Source organism: Condylura cristata, unplaced genomic scaffold (genome assembly GCF_000260355.1).
Source record: "Condylura cristata isolate star-nosed mole 26May11 unplaced genomic scaffold, ConCri1.0 scaffold00002, whole genome shotgun sequence".
NCBI classification, from domain to species: Eukaryota; Metazoa; Chordata; class Mammalia; order Eulipotyphla; family Talpidae; genus Condylura; species Condylura cristata.
Genome location: NW_004567103.1, coordinates 18812176 through 18836230, shown reverse-complemented (window position 1 = coordinate 18836230; position 24055 = coordinate 18812176). Strand labels below are relative to the sequence as shown.

The 24055-nt window shown below is 38.4% G+C and overlaps 1 protein-coding gene across 1 annotated transcript in view; it reads right to left on the bottom strand.

The window, feature by feature from the left end:
• LANCL1 (LanC lantibiotic synthetase component C-like 1 (bacterial)) overlaps positions 1-22422 on the bottom strand; it is a 28129-nt gene extending 5707 nt beyond the window's left edge. Inside the window, exons 1-7 of the mRNA XM_004674333.2 lie at positions 22311-22422; positions 22009-22105; positions 18776-18893; positions 7922-8129; positions 3551-3686; positions 2856-3002; positions 981-1163 (exon numbers count right to left, since the gene is read on the bottom strand). Of these exons, the coding sequence (XP_004674390.1) occupies positions 981-1163; positions 2856-3002; positions 3551-3686; positions 7922-8129; positions 18776-18893; positions 22009-22089 (873 nt within the window). The 5' untranslated portion in view covers positions 22090-22105; positions 22311-22422. The remainder of the gene's footprint in view (positions 1-980; positions 1164-2855; positions 3003-3550; positions 3687-7921; positions 8130-18775; positions 18894-22008; positions 22106-22310) is intronic.
• Positions 22423-24055: the final 1633 nt, after the last annotated feature.

The window sequence follows — 24055 nt, the reverse complement described above, 5'->3', positions numbered from 1 at the left end:
CGGAAGTGGCTTTAGCTTTTCAGTGCTGTGCTTTAACCCACTGCGCCACCAGGGAGGGCCCGATATTTGCATTTTTATTATGCAAACTATACTTAACATAAAAGGTACCATTTTAAGTGTACAATTCTGTGGCATTAATTATATTCATAATGTTGTATAACCACCACCACTGCCAAAACTTTTACATTGTTCCAAACAGAAATTCTGTGCCCCTGCAGTGGTAGTTCCCCAACAGCTTTGCCTCCCTCACTTTGTGACAGTCTCTTGGTAAATTCTATTCTACTTTCCGTCATAGAGTTTTGTCTATTCCAGAAACGCCATGTCATACAAGTGGAATCAAACAGTATTTGTCCTTTTGCCTGTGGCTTATTTTACATAGCATAACATTTTGAAGGTTCAAGCATGCTGTAGGATGGATCAGAAATTCATTCCTTTTTTACAGAAGCATATTACTCCATTATAAGCACACACCACATTTGTTTATCCAATCTTTTGTTGCTGGACAGTGGATAATTTCCACGTTTTGGGTATGCTGTCACGGAACAGTGGTATATGAGTATCTGTTTTAATCATTTTTCATTCTTTTGGGTGTATCACTAGATGTGAAATTGCTGGATCTTAGTTTATCTCTATGTTTAATTTTTTGAGAAACTGCCAGCTATTTTCTATACTAGCTGCAATAATGTTAAAGGAGGATTCTGTCTATTTTGAATGGAGCTTCTGGGATGTTTATCATGGTTTACCAGTAATGTTTTAATCTTTATCTGTTGGTGAAGCAGTCTCCAGGTATATGAAATAAGGTCTTCTATGGTACATACCTAGACACTGCGAGGATGAATTAGAATCCATTTGGCTAATGATCTCACATCCAAGGAGTTACTTCTATGAAGCCTCTACAGGCAATGCATAAAGCTAATTTTAAACTATACAACTGTATGTCAAATTTTCCAATGTATTCCGAAATGAGCCAATTCACGTACCTTATAGGCCTGGATGAGCATGTAGATTACCCCAGGGGAACCGTGGCACCAGTGGACCAGCAGATCTCGTGTATCATCCACACATGGAGGGTAGTTTCCAGAAGGGAACTTTAGCTGGCAGACATAGTCTACACTGGGCTTAACCAAGTTATGCAACTTCATAGTGCTTACTTGAAGACTGGGCTAAAAATGAGAAAGGGAATAATTAGTACTTCTGAAAACAAACTTATCTTCCAAAGTCATAGATATGAACCATATGCCAGAAAGAAAATATGACCAAAAGGAACCCGAAATTACTAAGGGGCTTTGGATTGGTATTAGGGTACTAGACAATATGACAATAAGGCTTGCAATACTTAGTTCAGAATGTAAACTAGGTTCTTTAGGGGACACACAGATTCACTTTACTGAGACAATACTATTCAAGTTCAGTTTACAGTGCTCAAGTACAATTAGAGAATTCTCAAACCTGCAGAAATTATCATAATATAGCATGTATATATATATATATAATGTTTTGTTTTATGTTTTATGATAACTAGGTACTTACTAGGAAGACTTTTAATTATAAAAATTAAGTCATTTTAAATATACAATAATCTACAAATGGAAAACTTAACACTTGGGTTTCCAGATTTCTTATTGCAGTATTAACAAAGGAGGCAGAGAAGATACTTTCTAATGAATTGCTCAAAGGCAGGTAAAAAGGCTGTCCAGTCACTAACATCTGTGATTCTAACTCACCTCGAACTTAAGGAAACATGAAATCTCTTTTCCTAAAAACACTTAAGAATCTGCATTTAAATATATAAGGCAATGTGTCTCGATTTTAAAAACCTCTAAAGACAGAACTTTTAATTGAGAAGTGAAGAAAAAATACAACACTTGGTCTCTTACTGTCAGTAAAACTCAAAGTGTGACTCTGTATTCAAAAACAGTAATAACCTTGAGGATTTCAGCTGTGTTGTCACTGTTTAGTTATAGAGGGAGGAAAGGTCTGACATTGATTTTGCATTATTACAGCCAGCTACTCAACCAGCTAGTCGCATGTATATCCAAGCATTCATATTGAACATATTAATGAAACACTTTTCTTTATGCCACACTGCACTTTGGGAAGTTAAGGGGGGGGGCACCTTTGCTGCCATTAAAAATCAATTTAATTTTACTGTGAATTCTTATTCACAAGTGCCTCCTTCTCCTTAAATATAGCTAAACAGGCTTCTGGAAATGGTGCTCTCATGAGAAGTCCTCTTCTGACCTCCCTTCCAGGTCACACTCACTGCAGTAAATTCTATTTGTCCTTAGTCTATTCGACTTTGGCTGGTTTTCCCCAGTAGTATTAGAACCTAAGAACTGTTGGGTATAGCACATTCAGCTATTTTTCAGGTAAGTTACACAAAATCATTGAAAAGGCTTTTTAGCTTTGTTCTCTAAGTAAGCCTTAGGCAACATATGCTCATTTGTTTTCTATTGATTTTGTTCTTACTCCTGGAATTTGTTTCAATGGGTTGTGCCTTGTAAGGTGGAATAATGCACTTCATTAAAGACAGGTGCTGGAAGAGGAGAGCAGAAAGCACTTCATGTGGCCATACAGGTTAGAACACTTCAGTTTGCACAAATAGCCACTGTAGCCAAGTGTGGTCACTTACAAATCAAACATCTGAAAACACAGTGCTCTTAATGTTTACACACTTTAAAATGCACCTCGACAAATATTAGTCTTGTTTCTCTAGGCCAGGCGTAATAAGGAGCATGATGCAGTGGCTAATAGAATAACAACAAAAAAGAAATAGAGCTGAAGTACCTGTTTTCTCATCCAAAACTGCACAGTCAGGAAGTACAATTTAAAGTCTCACCATCATCCCTTCTTACCTGCATCAGGTAGTAATAAATTCCTGCTAGGCCATGAGCAGCACCTACATAGTATTCTTGATACCATTCGTACATCAGTGGAGTCTTTGATGTGAAGTTTCTTTTTCTAGCTAGGTTTTCTCCAGAAATTAAGACAGTTTCACAAATCTATAGGGAAGAAATTGACCAAAAATAATGAGGGAATTAGAATACAGACCCTCCTGCTGAAGAAAAGGAGCTTTTTGTAAAGAGATACTGGGGAATGTAGTGAATGATCTACCATCTTAGAATGGCAGAGTTAAACCATCACCACAGGAGAGCGTAGTTGAATTCTGTGCTCACAGAGAAGAGGCATGCGTGTTCTACCTAAAAGGGGGAGTGTAATGGGATATCTTGAACACACCTCTCTAGCACCCACAAAGGGAAAGCATAAGCTCCCTCAAGCACAAAAGAAGACATCCACACCTGGAAAATGAACTTTGACTCTCAGTACCTTCGGAAAGGGGCTCTCAACTCTCCAGTTGAGCAAGCTGCCTTCCTTACACTGAGTCTTCCTACTTACTGATTTCCAGCAGCACAGAGCTTGAAGTTTCTGGTTCACTGCCTGACCTTCAGAGGTCAAGATACACCTTCTTTTCACTTGGAGTGTGCTAATTAGATACAAAACCAACAGCTTGGGCATATAATAAATGCAATCCTAAAAATACTTCACGTACCTCCTGAATATGGTTTTGAGGGATCTTTTCCTCTCCAAAGTTCTTATTCACATACAGCAGAGCATAGACGTAGCCCATTCGTCCATACAGCAGTTCATTTGGAGCGTGGGGATCAATCTTCTTTAGGTGCATCAGTCTAGAGATAAAAATGCACAAACAGGATCAGGTTTGTTTTTTTACACACTTAAAAATGAAACATTTAAAAATATATATAAATATGTTAAATTATCAAATATAAAATATATGTTGATATACAACTGCTTAAAGATAGTTATAGCTTATAAATTATGCAGTATTATTCATATTCAGTGGATGGGGCTAGACCCCAACAGTAGTCAGGGTTCAAAGATCAACTCTCAACTAAATTTCTTTAGTTCACACAAAGTAGGAGAATGAAAACTCAAGAAACTCAAAGAACCTCATGCAAGTGCATACCTGAGGCTACCTGGAGTCTTCCGAGTTCTTTAGGGAGACATGCTCTAAAACTAGTATTTTAGCAGCTGGGATCAGAGAAGCCAAGAACAGCTGGCTTTTATAGCATTCAACCTGAGAATGGATTAATGTAGCCCTACTTTTGTAAAATAAAGTGTTTACATGATGTCAGTTTTTTCCTCCAAATATATTAGTAATATGTTTTGTCTTTAAGACAAAACATATCACTAATATGTACTATATAAATTCTAATATCTGATATAATGTAACATAAGTATGCATTAAAAAGGAAACAAAAGAATATGTCTATTCAGGAAATAATATACTGAAACAAAGATTAGGTAGAGCATCATATTCATGTTAAACAACCCTGAACCCCTTGTTTTACATTTGCCCATGAACATGTTAACAAAACATCACTGTATGTGAAAAAGATTGGGGGAGATTTTTCATGTATATACTTAAAAAACAGGAATATGAATAATTTCTTCTTTCAATATAATATACCTTTAAAAGTCTAGCTGTTCTATAACATGGACGAACCTGAGGTTATTATGCTAAGTAAAATAAGGCAGTCATAAAAAAAGCAATTTTGTATGATTCCACATAGATGAGATAATTAAAGTAGTCAAAATCATAGAAATGGAAACTATCTGGTGGTTGACAGGGTTCTGGATTCTTGGAAAATGGAGGGTCATTTTTTAATAGGTTAATAGTTTCATTGTTCAAAAAAGAGCAATAGAGATAGATGGTGATGATGGTTACAAAACATTAAGAATGTATTTAATGCCACTGGACTATACACTTAAAAATGGTTAATATGGCAAGTTTTATGTTATGTATATTTAAAACATATAAATAATTAAATAAAACTGTAAAAACGAAGTGTAAATTCTAGAAGTGAAAAATGCAAAGTTTAAAATAAAAAGTTACTGTATGGGCTTAATAGAAGAATGAATGTTACAGAAGACAGTGTATCTGAAAACAGATCATTATTATTCAATCTTAAGGACAGAAACAAACAAAAAGGCTAAAAGAAAACCAAACTAGTCTTAGAAACTGGTAGAATACTATGAAAAGACCCAACATAGGTATAATTGGAACACGAGAAAGAGGCTAGATCAGAAAAAATATCTGGAAAAATATTCTAGGTCTTTGATAGGGGTCTAGGTTACCATGACATATGCCTTTATCAAAATTCAACATTTAAAACTTGGCAACTTACTGTGTATAAAGTTTACATGTAAAGAAAACTGTGAACAGATACTGAACTCTAGTGTGCAATTTACAAAAATGCACCCTAGTTGTTCTAAGTATAAAGAAATCTTGAAAAAAATAATTTTAAAATTTTATCATATTCATCTATCCACTCCTCTCCATTTTTTTAGAACTGTGGTGCAGGCCAGAGGTGAGGTGTGGGGGCTGTGAGAGGCTTCATCAGAGAGAGTGGGGAACAGTACAAGTGGATTTACTGAAATATATTGCTGAGGGGAACAGCAGGTGAGACAGGAGGGGTCTGCTGCACCACATGGGTCAGCTCCCTGGCTGGGATTGAACTGAGACTTGGGTGGTGATAGTACTGAGAGTTAACCCCTAGGCCACTAGGAGGCCCTAAAGAAAATTTTAATGGTAGAATCTACGTGGCAGTTCTAAAGGGATTCATCATTCTATCAACTATTATATATTTTTGAAAATTTTTTTATAATAAAATTTTGAGGGGTAAAAAAAGTTATTATAATTTTAGGCCAAAAGCTTGCTGATGAACCTTATACATGATTCAGTAATTCCACTATGTATATGAAAATACTAATTTTAAAAGATATCTGTAACTTATGCTCATAGCAGCACTACATGCAATAACCAAGATATGGAAACAACCCAACTGCCTGATGAGGGATGACTACATAAAGAAGCTATGCTGTGAGTGTTCATATATACATATCTCTCTCTCCATATATCTCAGTGTATGTATGCACACATATACAATGCAATGATACTAAGCCATTAAAAAGAAAAGATGAATGTTTGCCATTTGGGAAACAAAGATGGACTATGGGGATAATGCTAAATGAAGTAAGTCAGAAGGAGAAAGATAAATATCTTATTAAATGATATTAATGGAACAGAAAGACACAAAATAAAAACAAATCCTTACCCTTAGACGCTGATAGGTAAGGGCTGGAGAGGTAGGAGGCTGATGGGTGGGTAGTGCCCAGGTAGTGAGCATGGTGTGACATATATACTTGCCAAGGGACAAATGATACACATGCACCTTTACAGCATTGTAAATAAATGTTGCCATTAAAAACAATGGTAAAAAAACTGCCAAAACTTGGGAACAGTCAAGGTTCAAGTTGTCCTTCAATAGGTGACTGGGTAAATAAATTGTGATATAATATATCCAGACAATGAAATATTACTAGCAATGAAGGGACATGAGCTATCAAGACATGGAGGAATCACAAATGAATATATACCTAAGTCACAGATGCCAATCTGAAAATACTATGTTTTGTATGATTATAACTATGTCACCTGCAAAAAAGACAACTATGGAGATGGTAAAGCAATCCAGTGGTTACCAGGGGTTGGGGGGGCGAGAAGAAAGATTAGCAGGCACAGCAGGGAGGATATTTAGGGCAGCAAAACTTGTCTGTGTGATGCTATAATGATGGATACATATCATTACACATTTTTCCAAACCCACAGTATGTACACCACCAAGAGTGAACCCTAATGTAAAGTACGAACTTTGGGTGATAACAGGTTCCTTGATTATAACAAGTTGCACCTTTCTGGCTGGGAGACCATTAACACAGGGGGCTGAGTCTGTATGTATAGGGCAGGGGTACTGAGGAAATCTGACTTCCTTTTAATTATATTCTGAACTAAAAACTGCTCTGCAAAGTAGTTTATTAAACAATACAACAAAACAAAAAACCCATGTTAGAATTGCAACTCTCGGAATATTCACATGGTATGGAGAGCTGCAAGGCCGTCCGCAGCCTTAGGAGACTCCTAAAAGTGTTCACTAAACTCTAGTAAGGCAAAGATTGTAGCTTACTCATATGTAAGTACAGTAATTCTTCATAATTCACAAATTTCCAGTGGGTTGCCTTGATTTGTATTAAACATTTGGCTATCCTTTCTTTCTTTCTTTTTTTTTTTTTTGAGATTTATTTACTTGTGCATACAGAACTGGGGTGCAGGCCAGAGGCTCAGGGGCGGTGAGAGGCTTCACCAGAGACAGAGTGGGGAACAGAACAGGCAGATCGACGAAGTACACTGCTGAGGGGAGCAGCGGGCAGGTCAGGAGAGGTCTGCCACGCCATGTGGTCACCTCTGGGGCAGGCGGGAATCGAACTCATGCGGAAGCGGCTTTAGCTTCTCAGTGCTGTGCTTTAACCCGCTGTGCCACCAGGGAGGGCCTATCCTTTCATTTTTTAAACATCCTTTTTATTATTTCCCAGTATAGGATTTCTCCCTTCAGGCGTGTTCACCATAGTGTTCCCACCACCAAAATCTGCACAATCCTCTTTCACACTCCTTTGATTTCTATGGTTCTTGCCCCTAAGAAACAATTTTGAATGTGCTGCCTTAGGAAGCCTCTCCCAGACCGCAGCAGGAAGCTAACAACATTTCTTCAAATTACTGGTCCTGGAGAACACCTTGGCTAAGCAGTCACATTATTAGGCTTTGACCTTATTTATGTTACTCATCTGATGCTTGGTCTGGAGCATGTCAGTGTCATGTTTTACAATTAAAAAGGAACTATTATAGTTGTTCCTTAGCTACAATATGGGAATAATAACTGATCACACCACAAAGTAGTAAACTGTATTGCCGAGAGAAATGGAAATACACTAAAATGTTCTTTTGTTAACACATACAGAATCAATGCATAATATCTGAATAATTCTCAAAAAGAAACTACCTTACCGGGTGATGCAATCTTCTGCCTGCCTCTCATTGTTCATCTTGTGATACACCACAGCAGACACGGCCAGGGGGCCTGCATCCCCACAAAGGAAGGTGATGGAACGCTTGGACAAGTAGTTCAGGCTTTGCTTTACATAGCCATGTGCCTTCTGTAGGTAGGCAGGATCCCCGAACACATCATAGAGATGTAAGTAAAGCACAGCAATGCCTGAAAAAGCAAAGAGGAAGTGAGGAAAACTAACATTATTTTGACATGTTGCTCACTCTGCAGTGTTAATTTCTGATAAGCTCAGAAAGATAAACTCTGGAAGCTCAGATAAATTAGTTCTAGACTAAGTTCTATTACTAAGTAGTTCTAAGAACCGATGTTTTCACTTTCTTCATCATTATAATTCTAGTAGGAACTCTAAGAACATTAAATCCTAGTTTATTATTCTTGCTGTACAATGGTCATTGTATTATGTATGCTTCTCAGTGGTTAAATGATAGATCCCAAATAAATAGTCTTCTATTGAACAAAGAATAATTTATATAATAATAAACAAACATGTTTTTTCTGTTCTTGTGGTTGAAAGAAAATCACAGACTAGGGAATAAAAAAAAATACTCTCAATTTCTCTCTACACAGAAGATAATTTTTGTGTGAGGAGGCAGGGATAGTAACCAAAACCCTTACCATGGTATTGTTCTAGGTAGAGATTATAAGAAGACAATTTAGTTAGCTGAGACCTGAAAAATATATTCTATTCCTGTTTGCTTGTTTTCTTCTGTCAACTACTCAGCCATTTCAGGAATTACACTATAAACACTGCCAGTGATTTTTGCTTGGGGCCTTATTCGATGTGCTTCTTGTTCTATTCCTGAAGGCTGCAATATGTAACTGAGGCGCTGTCTGCATGTCCTACTCTAAATGCCTGTCACAGTAAATGGAGCCTTCCCTCTGACAGACACCCTGACTGGTCTCAGGGCATACTCAAAGTTGAGGAGTAGGGAGCTTGCCTGCCTACAGCATTTCCAAAGACTCATTTCGCCTCTTGAAGTACATTTTCCATCTCATTTACCATTTTTAGAAGATACAGATTCTGTTTAAATCTAAATTAATAGAGCCAATCTCTTCATGGATTTCAATGCAGTAAAAATACAGACTGCAAAATTACTTTTCACTATACTGAGGACAATTTTAAATTTAGATCGTTTTTTTCATTTTGCATGAGTAATCTCTAAAGTTTTGTGCTATAGACAATTCAATTTCACATGTACATTAAGACTAAATTTTCATTTCCTGCCAAACTTAATAATCCTGTCTGCTCTTTCAAACTAGCTTGCTGTTAGTAATTCCACAAGTTGATGATCAAATGTGCCAATGCTTAAGGCTTGTAGACATAAGTGTACAAAACCACGTATGTGGGTAAGGAAAAAAAAAACCTTTTCACAAACGATCAATGTCAAGAGCTTCTTCTAGAATTAGTCTTTAATAGGCTTCATCTCCATCCATACGGGGCATCTGAAGGCAATCTGTTTAAATTGTTATCCTTTCATTCTGCTCTCCCAGTCTCATCACTGCCTCAACACCCCCCTAATTAAGTTATATAAGCACCAAAGCCAGATAATGACATGACTGAGATCTGAGAAAATAAAACAAGATTCAAAACAAGTTCAATGATTGTTTTCCTTTTCAGACCTTTGTCTCTCATTATCAACAACTCATCTTTACTAAACAAAACCCATCAAGCTTAAGCCACAACCCATGAACGTTTGGTTAATAAACAAAGTTTGGTTTACTAAACAAAACCCATCAAGCTTGCAAGTTAAGGCTTGATGCATTTCTCATGAAAAACAAGTAACTGAGAGGTCTCACATTATTTCATTGAGATGAATTATTGTATCTCTTTTTTTTTAATCAGCAGAGATCCAGCTTCTGGGCCTCCACAATCTCAGGTTCCATTTCTCTCCTCATTCAGGGCCCCGGAGGTGTCTGTATTTTTATTAACCAAACTTTCATGGGTTATGGCTTAAGGTGTCTACTTTCACTGTCATAAAACTCCCATAATAAAAAGGAACGCTAATGCCAGTTAAGAAGAATTTCCTGGACAAGCTTATTATAAATCTGGCTAAGTCAGGAAAAACAAGACAAAATACCCAAGTCAAAGGCATTTAATGCCTCATCAATATTTTAAACACCAGGTATCCTAACTTAGTAAGGGGATAAAAATGGGGAATTAGGTTTGGTCAACAGTCTTAACTTGATCTTATGGCCTTCCATCCTTTGACAATATTCATGCATCTAGCAACTTCTTTGCAGAGATACCAAAGACAGATGACTCAAAGTAGGAAATAAACACAACCTCAAAGGCAGGGAAAAACTCATTCAGTTCTCACATATATTCCTGATCTACTTATGTTTTAGGAAACTTACAATTTTTATCAATACAAATAGATTCTTTATGAAAAAAGTCAAATAGCATTGCAAGGCACAAAGTATAAAACGTCATTGCCTAGATGTCCTAGAGACAACTACTTTCAACAATTTCAGCTATTTTCTCTGGCATTTGTTTCTGTATTTCCAGCAATATGCTTATGTGCTGTGTGTTGGGTTTTCTGTATCAGACATTTTTGACTTACATTCTACTCTGCAGATGAAGATTTAACTTTGTGATAGGCCGCTAAATGATGTTCCAAGTGTATCTCCTTTCCCAACAACAATGCACTTTTCTTTAATTATTTTAAAGATTTATTTATTTATGAATACAAGAACTGGGGTACAGACCAGAGATGCAGGGGGTGAAAGGATTCACCAGAGACAGAGCGGGGGGCAAAACAGGCAGATGGGCTGAAATACATTGCTGAGGGGAACAGTGAGTGGTCAAGGGAGGTCTGCTATGCCAGGTGGGTCAGTTCCTTAGCCAGAGATCAAAAACAATGCTGCTGGGGCTGCAAATTGCTTCATAGTGCTATTCTTTAACCTACTGCACCACCAGAGAGGGCCCAGTGCCTTGCATTTGACAGGCACATGATTTCCCAGAAGTCTCCTTTGCAGTTGGGTAAGATCATGTGACTAAATTCTGAAGAATGGGACATAGTGGGAGTAAAGGGGGCAACATTTCTCTGGGATGAGGTCGGTAAAGCAACAGAAGCAAAGAACCTTAGATTCTAGAAGACTTTGAAACTACCACAGAAGTTTCTGGATTGCCTACTAATTGCCTACTAGCACAAGAGAAATTCTGTCTTGTTAAACCACTGTTATTTTAGCATTCGGCTGGTAAGAAGTTCTTCAAAGCTGGAGAAGCTGAATCACATAGGATTTCATAAGTCAGCTCAGGATTTTGAATTTTACTTGAAAAACATCATTTTAAACATGGGAAGAACATAGTTAGATCTGAACTTTAAAAAGTTCACCATAGTTGCGCTGTTTTGTGGAACTGTGGCTGTAGAAGAGCAAATATATGGATGTTTCAGGAAAACAAGGGTTGTGCTGCAGTAGAGAGGAAACAAGACTGAACTGGAAAGACATCTCCATGGAAAGTAAAATCAACAGAACCTGCTGGAAAAGGACTGAGAAGACAATACCAAGACAACTCCCAGATGTCTAGCTTCAAGAGCTTGGCAATAATGGTGCCAACCATAGAGATGGCAAACATCTTAGGAGATGGCCAGGTTTGGAAGGAAAGATTACAGTTGTATTCACTTAAAAGCTTATTTTTGCTAAAAGAACAGTTAATATAATGAGAAATGACAATGGTTTCTAGGATAACAACTATCAAAACTGGTCACAAGGTTGACAAAAGATGATATATGGAGTTTAATTTAATCGTTTTAGCATATTCTTTCTCATCACAGATTATGCTACTTAAGAGTATTTTTGGGCTTAAATAGCAGATAATTTTTTTTTCAATACTGTTAGCAAAGCAAAAATTAGAATGGAGAGTTCTACCATTTTATCTTTTTTTTTCAGGTAAGATTTGAATGAGGTTAAAATTGAGATTGCAATTAAATATAAATCTGATTCAAACTGCCTTACATTTGTTTTTTAAAATTAAAGCCTTTCTCACTTTGTACAAATCTGAATGTTCACTGATATAAAAATGTAAGTTAATTATTCTCCAATTTTATATTTGATATAAGAAATTTATCAATCTAAAATTTATTGATGGGCCCTTCCTGGTGGCGCAATAGCTGCAAGCCAGCCGCAGCTGCTACAGTGTGAGTTCCATCCCTGGCCCCGGAGGTGACCCACATGGCACGGCAGACCTCTCCTGACCCACCTGCTGCCCACCTTAGCAGTATACGTCATCCATCTGCCTGTTCTACACCCCACTCTGGTGAATCCTCTCACCCCCTGCACCTTTGGCTTGTACCCCATTTCTGAATGCATAAATAAATAAAAATCTTAAAAAAAAGAATTAAAAAACAATAAAGTTTGATACAAAATTTAAGTTAATTCTCCAATTTCTTATTTGGCATGCTCCATGATTACTATCATGAGAGCTATAAAACTAATGCCTTTTGAGCTAAATATTCTGACCTGAATATCTTGCTAGATTTACCTAGATAGTAATAGCATCACACAAAGAATGACATGCTTTGCTTGGAAGTGCTACCTGTCACTTCCACCTGCAGTCTCTGGATCAGAATAGGTAGGCTCCCCTAGTCACAATGACTCTGGGAGGTGTAATACTCCCAGAATCCCAGGGGAATACCAGACATGAGCAGGCAGTGGATGAGTCTGAGGTGGAGCATGGTCGGGAGGAGCAGAGGAGTCTAACCTTTGATTGGTCAGGACTGGAATCCAAGTGGAGCGGGTGAGGTGAGGAGCAGTTGGCTATGTGGGTCTGGAATTTGGGGAAGAGAGCTGGTCAAATGTTCTCCAAATGGTGGGGAATATGTTGACAAGAGTGAGTGGTTCCCTGGTGCGGTGCAGGAGCAACTGGGCTAAGGAGACTGGCAGTTGCTTTTAATTAAAAAAAAAAAAAGAATTGACTTTCTCTCCTCTGAGGCCAGAAGAAACTCAGACATACATTAGTTTATTTTTACCACTCTAGAGCTATGTTTGGTTGTGTGACTAGTTTTCAATAAGCAGCCTCTAACCGTGTCTACAGAAATTTAATTAAAAAATAAAAATAAAAATTCAGCTTCTCAGTCACATTCATATTCCAAATGCTCAACAGTCATTGTGGCTGGTGCTTGCTGTAATACGCAGCTAAGTGCCTTGCATCACTGCAGAAACTCTAAGGACAGCACTGCTTTGAATGGTAGGAACAGATGTTGTTCTGTGTAAGTTCAGAAGTCAGCACTGCCTCACAAATCACCCTCACAATCTCCTAGTTGTGAAATGTTGACGACTAATTTACTTGAAACACAAAAACGACACCTCGAGGACCAGATCAAACTTTGCTCTAACAGGAATCTATCATGGCTTTCAGTACAGAAACTCTGAACTAGATTTTTCTATTGTTTCCCTCGGTAGCTACTACTCTGGAAAGGGAGGGTAAACTGTTCAGGGACACTTCTAAATCTGCAATTTCCTTACTCAGCTACTTATCCCCAGTAGTAGTACTATAAATACAGCCAGCTGTTGAGAAGTAATTAATACAAAGTCTGAATTTCCAAGGGATCATTAGTTCCTATTCATCTTGACCAATCAAGACTTTGATGTGTCTCAAATGTGTATGAAGATGATAAAAATCTCTACAGATGTCTGAACCTCTCAAAACACTCCTCTAATTTTGCATTTTAGAAATTACTCCTTATTACTTGTTTACTTTATATACAACAAGCCTACAGTGATGTAAAAACCTTGGCTGTAGCACTCCAGCATGGCAAGGTATTTCCATGTAAGTTAGGGGTTGAAAGACTCCTTTCTCAGATGGGGTAAATAATGTTCAGAGTATAGGAACTGCTGCAGCCTCAAGAGGTACTTAGGCAACACCCAAGAATGGAGCTCAGTATTTCTGAGTGATGTGAAGCCTGCAACTTTAAAAGCTCATCAATTATTACCTTTTAGATTTATAAAAATATAGGAAGCATACACTTTCTCTGATAAATCCCAGAGTACAACTTTTCTTTCTAAGTCAGGCTCATACTTCCTATTGTTTTCTAGTTCTACATGTCATAGGTGCTTTTATGCATTTCCATTTCTTCAGCAAAATTAGTTGTCTTTAGGGCAGGATTTCTATTCATAGTCATGCAGTTATGGTGGCCGTGCGCACCACAAAGTTTGTCATGATCCCTGCACTGACTAGCAAATTTGATCAGTCATCAGAATAAAGATAAGCAGCATGAGCTAACTAGGCCTTTCAAACACTGCAGTACTTTTGTTTTTTATTGAGTTTATGCTGGTCACAACACTGGATGTGATGTAGAGGCACAAAATGACACTTTTTCAGATATCCCCGCAGCGCACCCAGCAACGAGGCACCTCCAATCTTCCACCATCATTCATTTTATTCTCTCCTCCTCTTGTAGCCTTGATTCCAGGGCCAGTTTTCTAGGGTTTGTTATTGGTTTGACTTTACCTGGCACTTTGTTTTGCTTCTCTATATTTCACATGTAAGGGAAATCACCCTGTCAAATGCTCCAATACTTTAAATACAGGTTACCTGGGGAGGAAAGCAATGATTCTACATGCTTAATTTAAAAATACTGCCCTAAGTAAAATAAAAGCTGGCAAACAAGCACCTCAAAATGTCTTCTTTTCCTCTTTACCTATTTTCAGAACTGACTACCAACAGGACAAAATATTTCATGTTTTAACCCCTTTCCCTGAGTGCCCGGCAGTGTATTACTTCTTGACCTGTCAAACTAGGAAGCACTCCTGTTTTTTTACCGAGACTGCCACAATTGATGACAAATCCTTCAGCAGAGTAGCTGTTAAGCACATGGGCCCTGAATCACTGCCTGAGACTGAAGTCTGACTTTGCCATTTACAAGCTGAGAAATCTTAACCCATTTACTTAACCCTCGGTGTCTGTGCACTTCGTCTATAAAATGGAAATGACAGTAGCTACTCCATTATTTCTATAAACCAGGCTGACTGCAACAATTCCTAGAACATGCTAACTACTAAATAAATGTTCAAGCCCATTAGGCTGTGAATCTCGATCAGTGAGTCATTTTGTCTTATCTCTTCCTGATCTAAAGGGACAGAGGGAAACATTTTTCTCTTCCCATTTCCTCCCTTCCCATTTCATGTCCTCCCTCTCTCCCTCTTCTGAATGAGTAGCCTGGCAAAGAATTCCCTGCAAGTGTGGCCTCTAACCTCTCCTGCGATTTCCAAGAGTCTTCTTTTGCCTCAGATTCTTTCTCCACACTTTCTCCAGCTTCTCATGCAGTTGCCCATGTTGGACCTTCTGTCCACATGCTGTTCGACACTAGGCAGGTTAAGCTCAAATCAGGGAGAAAGGAGGTAGCCCTCAGTAAGTTCTTTATCTAGCTTTAATAAGTACAGCTTATCCTTGAACAATCACTAAGTTTGAAATTTGGTGATCCACTAAAATACACATAGCCTTTTCTGTCTGCGGTGTCCACATTCATGAATTTGACCCATTATGGGTAGTTGGATCAACTGACATAGGGCTGGTTGAATCCACAGATGTGGAACTGTTATACTCAGATTTTGACCACTTGAACCCATGAACCCTGCACTGTTGTTGGCCAACTCTATAAACAGATTTTGTGAATCGAATCTAACTTCTCCGCTTCGTCAGAGGTTGAAGGCAGAAAGATCTGACACTTTCATAGCCTAAGAGACAGGAAATGAGTTGAATTCCTACCCTCTACCCATTTCCTATCTTTAAGTGCTGCTTTTCGTTTGTCTAAGTATAGCTAGAAGTCATGGCCTGGTCTTCTTCTTTCCTTCAACAACTATTCAGTGAGCACCTGCCATTGTGTTAAATACTGAAGACACTGGAATGAAAATGAAAATGAAAAAGCCCCAGACCCCTTGGTGTCATCTATAAATGTCAGATTGCTTAATATGTCTTCTTTCCTTTCCTTCTGCTCTAGCTACAAACACACTCATCCTGCAACTAGTGCTTTACCCAAGCACGTTAGTGGCGACTGAATCCAATGGCTGTTTCAAGCCAGTGTAGTGCTGGTTTAAGGTCAAGGTACAGTGACGCTAACACCACATGAAGCACAGTCAGAAAGGATGCAAGGTGACATCATGGTGATTCCTCTGTCAAGTGGGCACCATGAATAAACCCAGTGTAGATCTGCCTCCTGATTCCTTTTGTTTGTCCTTCAGCTCTATCTGGGAAGCACAGGAGCTGCTCAGGCAGGTGAAGGACACTTAGTGACGCCTCAAATTCGACGCCGAAATGCTGGCTGATAAAAATTACTTGTTAGGAGATCAAATTACAACAAGAAGATACCTGATCAGAGTGATTCCTTTAAATAAGTCTGATATCAGCAGAAGTAAGACCCACACGCAAAGCTGCAGCTCAAAGGCTGAATGTTGGCAGAGGAGAGGAACAGCATCTTGAAACACGATAATGACTTGCATTGAGAGCACAAGTTAATATTACTCTAGGGATTATGCTGTGGATCTTCTTATTTAAAGTGTTACCTAATGCTCGAAAAGAGGAAGTGCACGCCAAGCTTAGCCTCATTAACTCTGTGAGTTGGTTGTAGAGACAGGGTCATGTCTTTCAGAACTCAGTCCCCAGAGTCCTGTGTGTATTTTTTTTTTTAAAGTGTGAGCTGATCATTATTTCCCTCAGGAATCATCATAGTTAAAAGTGGGAAAAAATGAAATTAAATGAGGACTAGCACTTTCATTCTCTCTTAAAGACACCAGTGAGATCAGCCACCCCTGGGGTTTACTTAACTTTTTTACTATGCGCTGTGCAAGGAAAGCAATCATTCCTGCTACATGCTAATCCCTAACATAGGCACACTTCATCTGCTTATTTAATCCTTTAAAGTAACAATTCCTCTCCAATTTCCCTGCTTTCCATCTTATTAGGCACTTGAAAATGTGCTACACTCTAGAACCAGCCAGAGGAGCCTAGTAGCAGGTTATGTCATGCACTCTGGCGAGTCCCACAAATCCTCAGGACCATTTAGTAGCTGGTATTCAGATGGGATTTGTGGGGGCCTCCGTGCCTACTATTTTTCCTCAATGTGGCGATGTGCGCAGCACATGTAATAGTTCCTGATGGGGCCACCAAAGTAATAAAATGTTTCTCTTGCTTCCCAAGCTGGGAACAAGAAAACTCCTAAAAATCTATAGGGAAAGGACTAAGGTTCAAAAATGAACAGTTCAATACTTATTGGGGGCATGTCATCCATCAATATCATGATGCATTGCACTTCAATGTACTGTGGAGAACTGTGGTGAAAAGAACAGAGGCTATTCATTTTAAGTATCACTTAGTAACAATTTTTAGATGTCGGGTGATATTTCACTCAAGAAGATCCTCAACAGGCTTTTGAAATGCAAGCAATTTACGAACTTCTGCATTGGCCCAGTTTATTTTTCTAGTCTTCAACCATTCTGAATATAATGACTCAGGATTAGGAAGGGAGAATAAATGCTCTACAGAAGAATATTGGCAATTTCACTTTTCTAGCTACAAATGCCTGTAAGTCTTTCCAGGGTTTACATTATGACTGATTCCAAATAGCCTTTTCCTAAAGACATTAAAATACGAATCACTCTTAACTAACAAGTCATGTTTTCCTCTTTCTTACCAAATGCCTGTCATGCTTTATCAGGTTTCTGATTTTTTTTCTAAAATACTTAAATCTGATCAGCAGTAATCATTTGTAAAAAGTTTGTACAATATGAGTTTCACGATGTTATTATTCACATTACTCTATCTTGAGTATCTCAACATTGCTGTCTTAAAAATTATAAATCTTCCTGTGTCTACAATTGCAAACTAACTGTGCTTTTACTTTCCTTCTTTGGCATTCCCTCCACCCCTCACCTTTTTGACACCCATGCAACAACTTTTCAGTCAACTTTTCAGTGAGCAGCAAGACCAGTGACCAGTGAATGTTTATAAACTAACCAGCAATGACAATATGGAGGATTAGTTCATGAAATTGTATTTTTTCCTGTGTTCTTATATGGATTCCTGTTATGTGGTAACTTAAAAACAAAACAACAACAACAACAACAAAAAAAAAACAACAAAAAAAAACCATTTCTGGACATGTTTCCATCTCCTGTGGATAACCTCCTTTCCTCTGCTTCACAAACTGTTTCTGGTATTCTCCCACAAACCTCCAAGTTACTGTTAATAGGTACAGGCACACCTTGCTTTTTCGCACTTTGTTTGATGGTTCTTATTGGATCTGCATTTTACAAATAGGTTTATAGCAACCTTTGGCCCACCGAATCTATTGGTACCCTTTTTCCAACAGCAAACATGTGCTGACTTCATGTCTCTGTATAATATTTAATTTAAGGTACAGATTTTTTTTAGACATAATGGTATTGCATACTTAAGAGACAAGAGTATTATGTAAACAGAATTTTTATATGCACTGGGAAACCAAAAAAATTCCTATGCTCACTTGATGGTGATGGTCTGGCATTGAACCTGTAATATCTCTGAAGTATTGCCACAATCCTGAACATCAACTTTTCTCCCCACAAGTACAGCAGCCAACCAAATAGTGTCAGACATAAATTCCGTGAATATTCTTATCTCATCCTGAATTCAGTGCACTATTAACAATCCAAAAGATATCAAGGCTAGGCCCAGAGCAAAGCATTCTCCTGGAAACAATTACTCATATGCAGATTCAGAAGCATTTAAGGGTGGACCATTGGCTCTGCTCCTGATGGTGTAATGCATTGGCTCTGATCTGCAATGTTTATGCCAGCTCCCAGTCAGCACTCCATACCTGCCCAACCAGTGTAAGCAGTGCTGTCTCGAGGGTCTGCTGACTTTAGGCCTCTCTCCATTTGCTGAAGAAGCTCTCGGATCTTATTGCTCAAGCGTTGTGAGAACTCAGGAGTCAGCTGTAAAAATTAGAGGGAAAACAAGTATCAAAAAAATATGGGTCACCGAACCTTCTGGACTACAGTTTATCAAGACTAGGAGGGTATTTCATTTCGACATGGGTGACATGTTTCTGCCTGGGAGAATTGAACAATTATTTTCTTCTTAATGAGCAGCAACACATTGACAAAATTTCCAAGTATGACATTTTCCTACTTATAGTAGGAAATATTCTTATTTGTAAATTAAATTTTATTTCAATTAATTTTAATTAAATATAAGCTAGGCTAGCGATGATAAACTGGCTCGCAGTAATTTCCAACAGGGCTCATCTATTATTTAAACTACTATTTTTATTATACTAAAAGTCATTTTATTAAATTAAGCACAAATTAGATGTTTATTGCTTTCAAGCCATGGAACTTTAGTATTCAGGTGGCAGCAATATTAATTCTCTACAGAAGCAGTTTTGTTATTTAACCAATGGAGCAACAGTTTTGAAAAATTGTGTAAGTAGAAAAAAAGCAAAATAAATTCATGGACAGAGAAGCCTCATGCACAATGGAAAGAATATCAGACTCAGTGTCGAAAATCTACACCAGCAAGTGACTAGCAGAATAGGGCTTCATAAACACTGATGGCCTTGAGCAGCTAATAGCTACTAGCTAACTGATATGATCATAAAGAAGCAAAGTAATGCTTCAGTTATCTCTGTGTAGGCAAGATAATAATAACGGATCCACCAATTTCAAAAGGATCTGTTCCATTCAGAGATGTAAACTTTTTACTTATTTATTTTGTTATTTTAAGAAATCCAAGCATCTGTAACCAATGTAATTTGGGATATGAATTAAAAGCTGGGGCTCTGGCACTGGTGATTTCCACGTATAGATGCTGGGCAAACTGTGACACCCACAGTCAGTATGCTATTCCCCCTAACAACTGAAAAATGTTAAAGCTCCATATGCACTGAATTATGATGTGTATTAACTGGTTCCTTTAATGTAGCCCTCAATAATTTTAGGAATCAGTTGTAATTCCCAGAGTTGGATTTTACAAAGCGGTAACATTGCAAAACAAGTTGGAAAGCATTAGAAAGGATATTGTGTAGTTTGTAAAAACAAGCCTAGCCATTAGGTGTTAATGGTATCATAACCTCAATTTTTTAAAATGGAAATCATAACATTTAAAAAAGAAGGTGGTTTTATATTAATAATAATAGAGATTAAGTATTACTTCCGAAGAGCTTTTCTGATAAGACAAACAAGACTATCAATGGTATCTGGATTATTTATTCTAAGAACCCCTATTTCATGCTCTTAAAAAAGAAATCACACGTTTGATGGGCACACTCCTATTATTTAACAATTTCTGCCAAAAGGTTAAGATTTCAACAAGTCTTGAAAACACATTTAGTAAGATGAAATAGACTTCAACATTAATATAAAAGGTCTATAAATTTCTACTAGATAGAAGAGTACATCTAGATGAGAACACAGGTCATCTTCTGTTCACAGATCATGTATAATTTATCATTCTTGCCTAGCCTTATTCTAAGAGACCAAGAATAATGAAAATGTCTGAGCCACAGGAAAGGAAGTTACTTTCTATTTGGCATGCACTACATTTAATAGCGGTGGCCCGCCTGAAACTATTGATTACTTGTGGCAGACCACAAAATTATTCAAACTCTAGCAGTAATTTGAAGAGTCTCTAACGGGCATTTTTTTTTTCTCTTCTGATTGATGCCAGAAAACAGAACAGTTCCTTATTGAGATCTTTAAGGAGGACAGATCTCCAGGGTCTGATCCTTAGTGTTCAGCATTAAACAATTTTAGAAAAGGTATGCTAGTTCCTTCTGGGATCTGTTCAAACTCATGTCTTAGGTAATAAATTACATTATTTTGGAACTACAGTTTATGAATATACCTTTCCCCTCTTAGAATATGAATTCAACATTTAATTTATGAAGAGCCAAAACAGTGAGCTACATTTTGTTACAGGCTTCTGTCATTAAGAGACATTCTCGAGTTTCCTCTTTGCCAAGTTAGCATGAAGCAGCATGTCTTTCTCCCACAAGAACACACACAAACCTCAGTTACAGGATTTGAGGGATAGGAAGAATGCAGGTCCATATGGCTAATTCTAATGGAGGCCATGAGAGCTCCAGATAATATTAAGCATCTTTGTTTGGGTAGTTCAGTTTTGGTCTTAAAAAACCCCCCAGATTCACTAACTCTACATACTCAAATGGTATGTAGCCGCCTATCCCAAAACTCTTCTCCACCTCTTTCATTATTTCTACCTATGTTACAAACCCAAGTTAACATATATTGAGGAAAGACTCCAACAGTCACCTAAACTCAATTGATAGATAAGAAATCTCTAAAGCCATTACATCACGTGTGAAATGTTTTTCATATGACTGAGGCAATTAGAAGACACAAATTGATGCCAAATTGTGTGTATGTTGAAAAGAGCACTCTTCTAAACTCACCAATAGGATTTCTCACTAGTATTCTTATAAATAATTATATTTCCACTTAAAAATTATGTTCACCCAATAAGGCAGCCACAGGCCTCTACTATCGCATATCCAGGTTCTCTTTTGTATACTGGCATGTAAGGTTCAATTTTTTTTTTTCCCTTGGAAATGTCCTATTAAGAGTAACGCTGGTACAATTTCAGGTCTATGTCCCACATGTCTTGTAGCGCTTTCAGTTTAAAGACGTCTTCACCACGCAGTCCAGTTTACTCACCTTCACCTTGCCCATACTATGTCCAGTCCTAAAGCAACGGGGCACAGGTGATCTGCCTCACCACTCTTTAAAAAGCTCCAAATTCAAAGGCCAAATAATATGGTATAATGCCACTAATTTACCTAAATTATCAACGACAGTGATTATTTCAATCATTAACGAATATGAATACAAAAAGTCTCTAGAGATGCAACATATTAGAGCTCACATGATGTAGTTTAACATTTGCTATACCTAAAACACACGGTCTCTATTTAGTCTCAAAGGATGTACACTTAAAAGGGAATGATCCTCCTTTTCTTTTAGGAAAAACGGGGCTCCTCGCAGAATACTGGAGGTGAGAGGCAGGGATCAGGCAGGTATATCCCAAACTCACCCTCCCTTCAGAATCAAAGTAGCCTTCGGCCAGGGATTTGTTATAATCGGCATAAGGATTCGGAAAGGCCCTTTGAGCCATGACGACGGAAGCAAGCCTGCAGAACAGGGGAGAAAGAGAGCTTGGGGTGAGCCCGGGGCCTCCGCCGAGGTGCGAGGGCGGCGGCCACAGCCCAGGCAACGCCTTCCTTCCAGCTCCCGGGACACCGTGCAGTCTGGGCGGCCCGAGGGGACCACCGGCCCACCGCAGTCGCACTGGGGGGCGGCACCTCCACGAAAAGGGCGCCAGGGCCCTGAACCCACCGCGATGAAGGGGACCCGTTTTGCACCCCACGTTCCCACTGCCACGATTTGATGCAACTGGCGGTTCAGCGTGCTGCAGCCTGCTCCGGCCTGGGCCTATCACCCAGCAGCCTCGGACAATAACAGACGCAACGCTTTCACCGCCCACTTCCTGCCGGTGAACCAATCAGAACCGTCGCTACTCCGAGGCCCGCCCCTACACGCTTCATTTTGTTAAAGAGACAGGAGTGTGATTTCTGAAGGGTAACGCCACGTGATTCGATTCTTGGGTAGCTGGACCGGAGACTTATCATAGAATAAGATGCAAATGTGCCCAGTAGTTCCAGCGTTTCTTAAAAACGTATCACTTTTAAGGAAAATAATGCAAGTTCAGATAATTTATAGAATCAGAATTTTTTTTTTTGTTTGTTTTTGGTGTGGAGAGAAAAGGAGGCCTTTGGGATCTGAAGGTATTTATTGATATATTTATTCATACTGCTTGGACTGAGTAAAAGTGGGGAGGATAAAAGTTTCTCCAAAGACCTTGCAAAAGTTTTCTGTCACTTTTTAGAAACAGAAAGAAGCAACAAACAAACAAAAACAAAAAACCCTCAACTTCCTTCCCATGAACATCAGCAGTGACAAAAGTATTTGTCATTTGGATGTAATTTATGATAATTTAACTCAAAGCCACACGGTAAGTGATAGAACTGCCCAGGGAACTAGGCATCAAACTGTAATTAGTAAAACTTAAGGGGAAGTACGTGGAAACATCAATCGCAGCTATTAAGAAACTGAATCTGCTCTTGAGCCTAAATTGGGATATAAATAAGAACTATAACTGAACATCCACATCATTTAATTTCAATGTTAAATGTTAAAATAGTCTTCATTACACGCACATTTTTCCTTGCACTTAAACTTAAATCCCTCCTATTAGACAACTGGATCATGCTGTTGTTCAAAGGATTTTGGTGTTCTGTTGGAAAACCAGAAAAAGTCACTCTTTTGGCGCTTACTTTTCTCGTTTAAGTGAAGGACAGTTGCCTTAAACCTCCGGGCCTTTGAGTGCCATCCGCAACTCTACATTGGCCCAAGCTTATCCCTCTGTGACTGTCACCCACTACTGTACTGCTGCCTGCTGGTTTAGTTTGTTCTTTTTAAGTGTTGCCCCAGGACACTTGATAACTGCTTTACTAAATTCACAAACATTTAGTACAGGCCTTCAGTGAGTCTTAAATTGGATTTCCTTCCTTTTTTTTTCTTTTTTTTTTTAATGCATAGGTGTGCAGAAGAGCAACTAATAAAAAAAAAAAGAGAGAAACAATTTATCATTTTTTAAGAGTTGATGACTTACCAGCTTATCCCATTCACAGACTCTGTATGAGCAAGTAAAATCAACATGAAGGGCCTCCCTGGTGGTGCAGTGCGTTAAAGCACTGCAAAGCTAGTGGCAGCAACTTCAGTTCAGAGTTCCATACCCAGCCAGCGAGGCGACCTACATGGCACAGCAGACCTCTCCTTATCCCACCTGCTGCGCTCCTCAGCAATGTACTTAGTCTATCATTCCTATCTGCTCTCCACTGTCTCTGTGAATCCTCTCACTGCCTCTACACTTAGGCTGTACCCCAGTCCTGTATGTATAAATTAATAAATCTTAAAAAAAATATATAACATCCATGTGATATTTAAATAGATTAGTGGAATATGGAGAGAGACATCACAAGACAGAAGACTGTGCTTGAGAAGAAATCAACATTAAAGAG